This window comes from Mesoplodon mirus (assembly GCF_964341445.2).
Source record: "Mesoplodon mirus genome assembly, chromosome: 11".
In the NCBI taxonomy this organism is placed as follows: domain Eukaryota; kingdom Metazoa; phylum Chordata; class Mammalia; order Artiodactyla; family Ziphiidae; genus Mesoplodon; species Mesoplodon mirus.
This window is the reverse complement of record NC_138987.1, coordinates 11,877,638-11,887,674: the sequence shown is the minus strand read 5'-3', so window position 1 is coordinate 11,887,674 and position 10,037 is coordinate 11,877,638. Positions and strand designations below refer to the sequence as shown.

Sequence of the window (10,037 nt, the reverse complement as noted above, 5' to 3'; positions counted from 1 at the left end):
GATACAACCATATATTCACATTGATGTGTGCAAAATAAATAGAACATGCAAATAAGCACAGAGAGAGTGGTATTGTTTCCTGGAGAAAAGATGTACAATAAGCACTAGTGATTTTCTCTTGAAGTATATAGAGTTAGTTATACAAACACTCCCTACAGCTAACTGGGAAAGGTGTTATCTTCCAAGAAATTCTTATCTGGGTTAAGGAGAAATCTGACAAAACCTATTAAAAAAAAAAAAAAAAGGCCCAAACTGCTTCCTTCCCCTGCTGAGTCATGAGAAAATAGTGATATCTCAGAAAGGAACATGAATTATATCTTTAGTTACTTTGAAGTCTTAGGTTGAAGTCTGAAATTTTGGGGGTAGGGGATTTGGATTGTACAGGTGGAGTTGTCAGCCCTTTATCTAATTGAACAATGAATTTTGGAGACAAACAAGCATTTGGAATTAAGTCCATGCAGATGATGCAAAAAATCTGATTGTGGGGCTTCTCTGGTGGCGCAGTGGTTGAGAGTCCACCTGCCGATGCAGGGGACACGGGTTCGTGCCCCGGTCTGGGAAGATCCCACATGCCACGGAGCGGCTGGGCCCGTGAGCCATGGCCGCTGAGCCTGCGCGTCCGGAGCCTGTGGTCCGCAACGGGAGAGGCCACAACAGTGAGAGGCCCGCATACTGAAAAAAAAAAAAATCTGATTGTGTTTTCCGGGCTACAGCTCCTCATTTCAGAATGATGGATGTCAGAGAAGAAAAAGAACATCTAAGGAGAAGATGAAAACATCTAAAGCACAGGCTTTTCCCATATGCTGCTTCCCACAGGAAGGCTCTCCATTCATTCTTGTCATCTTTACAATTTAGATTATTTTGTATTTGGATGAAAACAGAGAAAGCATACTTTTATATCTGAAAATATCACAAACATAAAGATAAGAGAGGTTGATAGACTATGAATTCGATAGTATTGTTAATTGAAAAGAAAAGCTTAATTAATAGGATGAAATGCAAGAAATAGTAATATAAATTCCTACACCCGGTTCAGAAATTAGCTGGACAAGTACAGGATGATTTAAAAAAAAAAAAAAAAAAAAAAAAAAAGGCTTAATTGCATTTTAGGTAAAAAAAAAAAAACCAAAAAACACTTGGGTGGATAAAGCTGGTTTTATAATTCTGTGATACGGGAGCCAGAAAATATCTAATGAATCTTCAAACTGCATTAGCAAAATTATAGTGGCCAGGGAAAGCAAAGTAATAATTCTCTACCCCTTTGCTTTGCCTAGACCACATCTGGAGCTATGTGTTAATTTCTAGACCCCATTGACAGTTAATTATAGTACACCCCAGGAATATAATTGGTTGTTAAGGACTATGGAAACTATGGGATGAGGAACAGTTGGAAAAAAAGTCATGGTTAACCTGTGAAAGAAGACATTAATAGAAGTAGAAGCTGCCTTAAAGTCTTTGAATGACCGTCATATGGCAAAAAGTTTCTATTTACATTCTGTATCTTTTGAATTGTGATTAATGCCAACTCAGAGGTAAATTTCAGGGAAAAAGATGTTCAGTCTATATAAGGGAGATCTTTTAAAACTTGAAGCCCATCAGGACATAAGCTTCTTCATGAAGTAGTTGCAGGTCACTAAAAATAATCTAAATAGAGATAGTTGGATACCTGCAACATACTTGAGTGAGCTCCTATCACCTTATGAAAGCCAAATGTTAAATATTTAGGAATTTTGTCAGCTGGTTTGGTAACTTAAAATCAGTAAACTGTGGGAATATTTGCACTAGAGAAATTGGCAAACACTATAAATCAGGATATTTTTTTCTTTTGAGAGCCAATTTACCAGCATACCACTGGATCTTTATAGATGATGTCAGTGCAATAATAAAAAGTTTTTGTGCTTCCACATCTAAAACCCTATGGATGTATTAACATGTAGGAGAATATAAACTGAGTTAAAAAAAAACAGAAGGAAGTAATATGGGTAGTAAAGTCAGGGAAATTTGTGAAGGAAGTTAGAAGTAAAATGGTAAGAATAAAAGAAGAAGAAATACTAGGGGAGTGTATTATATTCTGTGGGAATAGGAAAAAGTAGAATTAGGGAGAACTGTCTGAATATTTTGAATTTGTGAGATTTGCCTTTGCTGAGAGAAAAGCATAATATCTTAGGAAAGTCTTTCTCTTCCCCTTTAGAGATGGCTATGTTAAGGAGAAAATGAATAAAATTTATACCCAGAAATTGACAAATGGAATAACTACAAATTTTAAGTTTAAGAAATTAGACTATCTTTTAAAAATGCAAATATATTTTCACTGTGTTCTTCACAATTAAAAGTAAAGGTTACATGAGATTGTTGCTTCTGGAACATGAATTTATATTCTTCATTCTATAACTTAGGAATGGGCTAATTATTCCTACATAAACATAAATTACCTTAATTCCAGGGGTATTTAAGATTCTTTTATATGGGTGGCCCTTTTTACTTAATTAGTGCCTAACTTGGATGTTTTTGCTGAAACAGCCATATTGCAATGTTCAACAAAAACAAAGCTCTTGTAGTCTTTCATGTTATAAAAATTTAACCATCCCACATTTCAAAGTGCAACAGTTTTGATATTTAAAAAAAAGATAATGCTTTCAAAATGTCTTTCATTGCTGCAAGAAATTTTAATAAACTTTTATAGATATTTCATTTCAAAGAGGAAGGGAATCTTTTCCAACTTGAAAAGTTTCCTTGCTGCTCTCCATCACAACAGCACAATAAGGAAATAAAAACACAAAACTTCATATTTAGTCCTTCTTTCTTTTTTTTTTTTTTTTTTTGCTGGCTGCTTGGAGTTTATTTTCCACTCGGTGCAAGGCACAGGTCAGAGGGTGCCGGGAAGGCTCTCATGTGGCTTGGATAGTAAAGAGTGGAGTTCTCTCAACTTCCTTTTTGGTGTTTTGCTGTTTTGATATTAAAAACCCAACTGCTTCTGTTGGCTTCAGCCTGCTCACTCTCAGGGAGGGGAAGGAGGTGGGGCTCTGATGAGCCTAGCGCCTTGGGAGGAAGCCCGGCAGCTGGTGGTGGCCGCTCAGGACGGGGGCCTGTAGTTGGTTTGGCCAGGCTGGCCGCCAGGCTGCTGCTTCCCCACGGCTTCCCGAGCCAGGTCACAGGTGATCATGCCGGTGGAGGCCTTGGCTGGTTCTGAGTGCTCTGGGGACTCCAACACTGTGGCCATGAATGGGAGAGTGGACTTCCCGAAAAAGAAGCTAGCCCACCAGTGTCCCGGGTCAGCTCTGGGGAGACCGGGGTGGCGGGGGATGCCTTCCCCAGGGTACTCGGCACTTCCGCAGGAGCTGTTACTGGAAGTGGAGCCCAGGCGGCGCTGGTAGTAGTCGTGGGTGGCCACGAGCGAGCCGCTGGAGGGGATGGCTGCCATGCTCTTGCTTGTGGGCTGGTGGAAACCTCGGCGGCAACCCCTCGCGGGCCTCGGCGCTCAATCACGGACGGCGGGGACCTGGGTGCTAGGCCACTGAGCCCATCTGCGAAGGAGGCCACAGCCGACGGCTCCACGACCTAGACGCGCGGGGCCAGTCCTTCTTTCTTTGAGTGGCTATAACACTATGTATATGCTCCAGGCATGGTAATAATTACATTATGACTCACATGCTATAATTATTTTAACATTACATAAAACTCTCTACTTATTAGATCCCTGAGAGCAATACCCATTCACTTTTGTGCATAAAAAACTGTTTACAATAACATACATGCAGTATACATTAAAGAAATATTTTTGAAAGAGAGGTCAGTCATTTTTCTGTTAAATAAGACAAACAACATGCTGATTTTGTAGATATATCCATAAGTGACATAAGCCCATTCCTCTAATAGTTTCTCTATAGTCTGAGGTGCTCCAGTCTTCATTCAAAGTGTGCCTTTAAACTTTATAGATACAAGTTAAGTCCATTTTTTTTGGAGAATGGAATTTTGAAAAACAAATATGTTTAGGAAGATCCAAAGTAAATATATTTGCAGTCATTCCACCAGAAAAATAAATTTCTATACAAATAATATACACATACACAGATACATATGTGTGTATACAGAAATATATGTGTGTTAAAAAATATATATAGATATGTACATATACACACACTACATATAAAAATGTTTATCCAAATATATTTGGATATATTATCCAAATTATATCCAAATATAATATAATTATATTTGGATAATTATTTGGATAAAATGGATAATATCCATTATCCAAATATATCTGTTAAGCCAAGCACTCATTCATTCAACAAATATTTAAGGAGTGCCTACTGCATGCCAGGTACTGTTTTAAGTGTCTTTGATACATCAGTGAACACAAAACAGAGAAAGATGCTTGCCCTAGTGGAGCTCACATTGTAATAGAGGATATAATATAATATATAATAAATATAATAGAGGATATAATATAATATAATATATTATATATAATATATAATATAATAGAGGATATAACCATTAAATAATTAAAAGTGTCTAATAATTTTTTGTAAGAAAGTAATGTTCACTATAAGAGGAAAAAAGTGAAGGAACAAAGTAGAAACAGGAATACCAGTTTGTGCATATTTCAGATGATAGTTTGGACCAACAAAAAGGGTCAGATTCTCTATATATTTTTTGAGGTTAAGTTAGCAGGATTCCTGACAGAATAAGTGTGAAGTATGAGAAAAAGAAAAGGGTCATAGATGATGCTAAGATTTTTGACCAGAACAACTATAAGCTGATAGTGTTACTGTCAAACAAACTAGGGAAAGTTGGGCAGGTACAAGTTTGAGAAGAAAACGCATCAAGATAACAAATTAGGAAATTCCAAAATAGATATGATTGAGGATAAGCCCATTACACAGGTGAAATGATTCATAGATTTCAGACCACAGGAAGAATGTGAGCAAGAGCTAACAGATTTTTGTTCTAAAGCACTGGAAAAGGATGGTGTTCTTCTCCTTAGTTACCACAAAATAGGAATTAACATATACTTTATGTTAATTTACATAAATTATAGGATGTCTGATAACATTTCTGTTTCTTAACAATAATATTGCACATGTAATTAAGAAGTTATCCTTTTAATGGCATAAAATTCGAAGGGAAAGGTACTCTTCAAAAGGGTTAAATACTTTTATGGTGCTGGTGTTAAGGACACAGTGTGTCCAACCATTTAACTGTGCTCTTTCCAATTTCTGCTGGTTCGTCAGGTTTGTATGAGCTGTGAATCTTCCCCACTGGATAATAAGATATCATTATTTTTTATTTTAGTTGAGTAGAATATATTATTTTATTGACTGAGATTGGGATTAAACTGACCTTTACATTTCCAATAAAAAATGACTTGTTGAGCAAATTACTTCCATACAAAGAACAAAGAATATTTTTAATCTACTAAAGGAAACACGTTTCCCAAGTACATGATGGTGCACAACTACATACAGGTGAAAAACTGTACCTTGTTCTAAGCAGTGCAGAAGTACAAAAAATCAACACACCATAGTTCCAACCCCCAAGTGCTCACAGTCAGAGGACATTAGGTAGTCAAGAGAAAACCCAAGGAAGACTGTGCTAAGAGCTTTATAGGAAGAATAAATTTCACTGGGTGTCAAAGAGAGTGATTAATTTTTTTTTTTTTTTTTTTTTTTTTTGCGGTACGCGGGCCTCTCACTGTTGTGGCCTCTCCCGTCGCGGAGCACAGGCTCCGGACGCGCAGGCTCGGTGGCCATGGCTCATGGGCCCAGCCGCTCCGCGGCATGTGGGATCTTCCCAGACCGGGGCACGAACCCGTGTCCCCTGCATCGGCAGGCGGACTCTCAACCACTGCGCCACCAGGGAAGCCCGAGAGTGATTAATTTTAACAATGTGATTGTAATAGCAGAGGCTGGCCCAGGTAAGGCTGGGCTTCACTGTGACCATTATGCTTCTTTATTAAAAGTATATCTTTACTAGGTACTCATTCTTGATTGACGTCTATTTTCCTTATAGAGCCAATTTATTGAACCAGTTAGACTAGGTTGGGCATAGGAAGAATGCAACTCTTTTTTTCACCTCTACCTTTTGGATTGTATCTGAAGACTTGTTGTTATTGTTCCTATTTCCTTTTCCTAGATGAAGTTCAGTACATTCCATAGTTTTTAGAAAACTTGAAAATAACAACAATAACAAAATCTAGGCCTTTCACATAAAAATACAGACCATTATGCAATTTAAAACTTCTTTCCGGGCTTCCCTGGTGGCGCAAGTGGTTGAGAGTCCGCCTGCCGATGCAGGGGACACGGGTTCGTGCCCCGGTCCGGGGGGATCCCGCATGCCGCGGAGCGGCTGGGCCCGTGAGCCACGGCCGCTGAGCCTGCGCGTCCAGAGCCTGTGCTCCGCAGCGGGAGAGGCCACAACAGTGAGAGGCCCGCGTACCGCAACAAACAAACAAACAAACAAACAAACAAAAAAAACAAACTTCTTTCCAACATCTGCTCAAACCTGCCACAGGTTGTCCTGGGGAAGAATGTCATAGTGGACTTCCCTTTTATTTTCTTGATACACTTCATGTTCTGTCACTTCTTACCTCACATTTCTGTTCTCTACAGTATCAGGCCAACTGACCTGAAACAAATAGACTGCCAGATATTTCTCCAGCAAATATGGGTTGATTCAGGATCAGGTGAGAATTGCAATTTGGGGTCTGCAACCGTGGTGAGCCATGTGCAAGTCCTCCGGCACAGCAAGAGAAGGGGCACGCTTTTATAGAGGGGAAAAGGAAGTTGGGAGGGCTTAGTAAATAAGGAGTCCATGGCTTTTCATTGTCTGACTCCCTCCCAGGAAAGAAGACGAGTCTTTCTTCTCTGCTGGGCTCTGTTATTGTCACAGGGTGTAAGAGCTCCCCCTTCAGGTCTCTCAGTTTAATTGAGGTTTCTGTTTGTTAAATGTTTTCAGAGTGTAGGAGAATAGAGACGTGGTAAAGGGGTAAAAAAGCTTTACGAGATGGGTTCAGTTGTAACTTAATGTTGGGTCTTTGTATTGGATGCTGGCTTTTTTTTCTTCTTGTGGGATGCTTTTGTGGTTTCTTCTGATAGCCTCCCCTGCTGAAACTTCAACCGTTAAAGGTAATGCTTGCTGTAGGAATGCAGCTTGCTCCTAGGGCCCATGAAAGCTGATAGCATCAATTCCCAATTCTGTGTTCAGTAACTTCATGGTGGTAACTTGAAATCCACCATGGTGGGAATATTTACATGATGGAAATTGGCAAGTCCTCCAAATCAGGGCTTAAAAAAAATTTTTTTTTTTCCCCTGCTGGAGGGTCTGGCAATTGTTAAACATGTACTAGCACACCACTTCATATATTGCTTCCACAGGCTTCTTCAGCTGGCCTTTTGTTTGAAAATGCTTTGGGGAAGTGATTTTATGTACCCATCATTACTCCCTTACGTTCAGGAACATAATGTAAGCCTTTAGGATACTTCTCTTAAAGAGTCCCTTGCTTTGGGGGAGTGGGAAGGGAAATAGAATACAAACATAATGGCAAATCTTTCCACAAAATTCCTTGCAATCAGCATCCACTGTCATTTTCTTAGGCATTTCTTATAAGAATAGAGTCCTATCTCCTGATATCCCTCTAGTGCCCCACAGCACCTTGCCTGAAATTGCATAAGACTAGTCTGTAAATGGCTTATTTAAAAGCCAGACATGGGAAAATATAATAGCTGTTATTTGTTTTAGTTGCGATTAATAATACTGTTTCTGGGGGCAAATAATATTACAATAACAATGATTATTATTGTGGTATTATTATTATCACACTTAAATAGCTCCCATTAACGCTAGGACTGCTTTAAGGACTTTCTACACATTACAAATTTTCACTCAGTTAATCCTCACAAAACTCATTATTATAATAATGAGATAGTATTATTATCTTCACTTTACAGATAAGAAAACAGAGGCACAGAGAGCCTAAGTTACTTGCTCCAGATCAGTTTAGAATATATATATTCTTAATCAGTCTGTTGAGTCCTCATAGGAAATAAAACTAATTAGTACTCTTTGAATACATCCTGCCTCTGTAGGCTGAGTATTATACATGTAAGATTCATTTAGATGATACAACACATTCTGAGGTAGGTGTTACTATTCTGTTTCACAAACTGAAAGTGCTATATGTGGAATAACATCAGTAAGATCTCACATTAGTAAAAGATGAGTCCAGTATTTGAACTAGTTCTGCATGACTTCAAAATGCACATTTTTACAATTCACCACAGTGCTTTGGTAGGAACTGACCATAAGTCTTTTTATCCTCTTCATAGAGTGTCATACATATTAGATTCTCAGTGCATATTACATGAAAAATTATTACTTAATATTAAAATTGAGAATGCTTGAGAAATTTATATATAAAACACAAAAATAATGTTAAAATAAAGGATCATTAAGGATCCTAATATTTGAGAAACAATACCTAACATGTATTGAGTGTTAAGGGATGCTGGGTACTGTCCTAAGCTCATCCTATTTCATATTTATAAAGTACTCTAATACGGAGTTTCAAGTATTATTCTTATACTGTTAGTTTCTGATTTACGCATCTTAGAGTTACCTATTTGCTTATTAACTGTTTAGATTTCTTACTCGTCTGTCCCCATCCCCTGTGCTTAGCTCCTCTCCATCATACACTATACAGTGATAGCATCAACAATGGTTAGTTTTGTGTGTCAACTTGACTGGGCCTTGGGGTGCCCAGATATTTGGTGAAACATTATTCTGAGTATTTCTACAAGGGTGTTTTGGGGGTGAGAGTAACATTTAACTTGGGAGACTGAGTAAAGCAGATTGTTCTCCCTAATGTGGGTGAGCCTCGTCTAATCAGTTGAGGGCCTGTATAGAATAAAAAGGCTGAACTCCTCGAGTAGGATGAAATTCCTTCTGTTTGATGGCTTTCAAACTGGGACATTGGATTTCTCCTGCTTTCAGATTTGAACTGAAAAACTGACTCTCCCTGGGTCTTTAACCAGGCAGCTTTTGGACTAGAACTACACCACTGGCTTTCTTAGATCTCCAGCTTGCCAACTCATTCTGCAAATCTTGAGTCTCCATAATTGTGTGAGCTCCTCGGATGAAGTGAAGCCAGTTTACAACCAACCTGGGACCAGGACGTAGGGAGGAGGCTTCAGCCAGAGCTGAAGGGGGTCTGCCCCGGTTTAAACTCTGCTCCAGCCTAACAAGAAAAACCCAGCTGGTTTCAGGTCTCTGCCTCTGCCTTTAAGTCCTGATGTCCTTTTCCCCCTCATGGTTGCTAATTAAAGATTAAAAAAAATAAAAATCAGTCTCCATAATTGTGTGAGCTTATTTATTACAAAAACATCTCTTTATGGAAATATATAGATATAACCATCTATATTTATCTATCTATATCTATATGTACATCTACATCTGTATCTATAACTATATATAGATAAATAGATAGATATCTAGCCTATTGATTCTGTTTCTCTAGAGAACCCTAATACAGAATCCAATGTAGTTCTAGCACAATTGTGTTTAAATCAACATTCAGAATTTGCATTATTATGAGTATGCAACTATTATTTCCTGCTAAACACCCAGCTGCTATAATAGAACTTGGTGGAAGGAGGGGATATTGTGTACTATGTTTCTCCCACCCTCTTGCCATTTTTAGTTCAATTTCCGGGATTCTTCTCCTGGAATACCACATCATTCTTTTTTTTCTTTCTTTCTTTCTTTTTTTTTTTTTTTTTTTTTGCGGTACGCTGGCCTCTCACTGTTGTGGCCTCTCCCGTTGCGGAGCACAGGCTCTGGATGCGCAGACTCAGTGGCCATGGCTCACGGGCCCAGCTGCTCCGTGGCATGTGGGATCTTCCTGGACCGGGGCACGAACCTGTGTCCACTGCATTGGCAGGTGGACTCTCAACCACTGTGCCACCAGGGAAGCCCCCACATCATTCTTAAATGAAACATGGGGATAGGAAGCAAGAGAGACTGAAAATACCCCCTTA

General features: G+C 38.9%; 1 protein-coding gene across 1 annotated transcript; it reads right to left on the bottom strand.

Moving 5' to 3' along the window:
* Positions 1 to 2,960: 2,960 nt before the first annotated feature.
* Positions 2,961 to 3,567, bottom strand: LOC309812084 (pancreatic progenitor cell differentiation and proliferation factor-like). Its single transcript, XM_082635585.1, has one exon. The coding sequence runs from the start codon at positions 3,419 to 3,421 to the stop codon at positions 3,074 to 3,076; it is 348 nt and encodes a 115-aa protein (XP_082491711.1). The 5' UTR covers positions 3,422 to 3,567; the 3' UTR covers positions 2,961 to 3,073.
* Between the last annotated feature and the right edge of the window lie 6,470 nt (positions 3,568 to 10,037).

Excerpts from the sequence above, each read along its gene's own strand:
- LOC309812084 (XM_082635585.1), bottom strand. The coding sequence starts at position 3,421 with ATGGCAGCCATCCCCTCCAGCGGCTCGCTCGTGGCCACCCACGACTAC.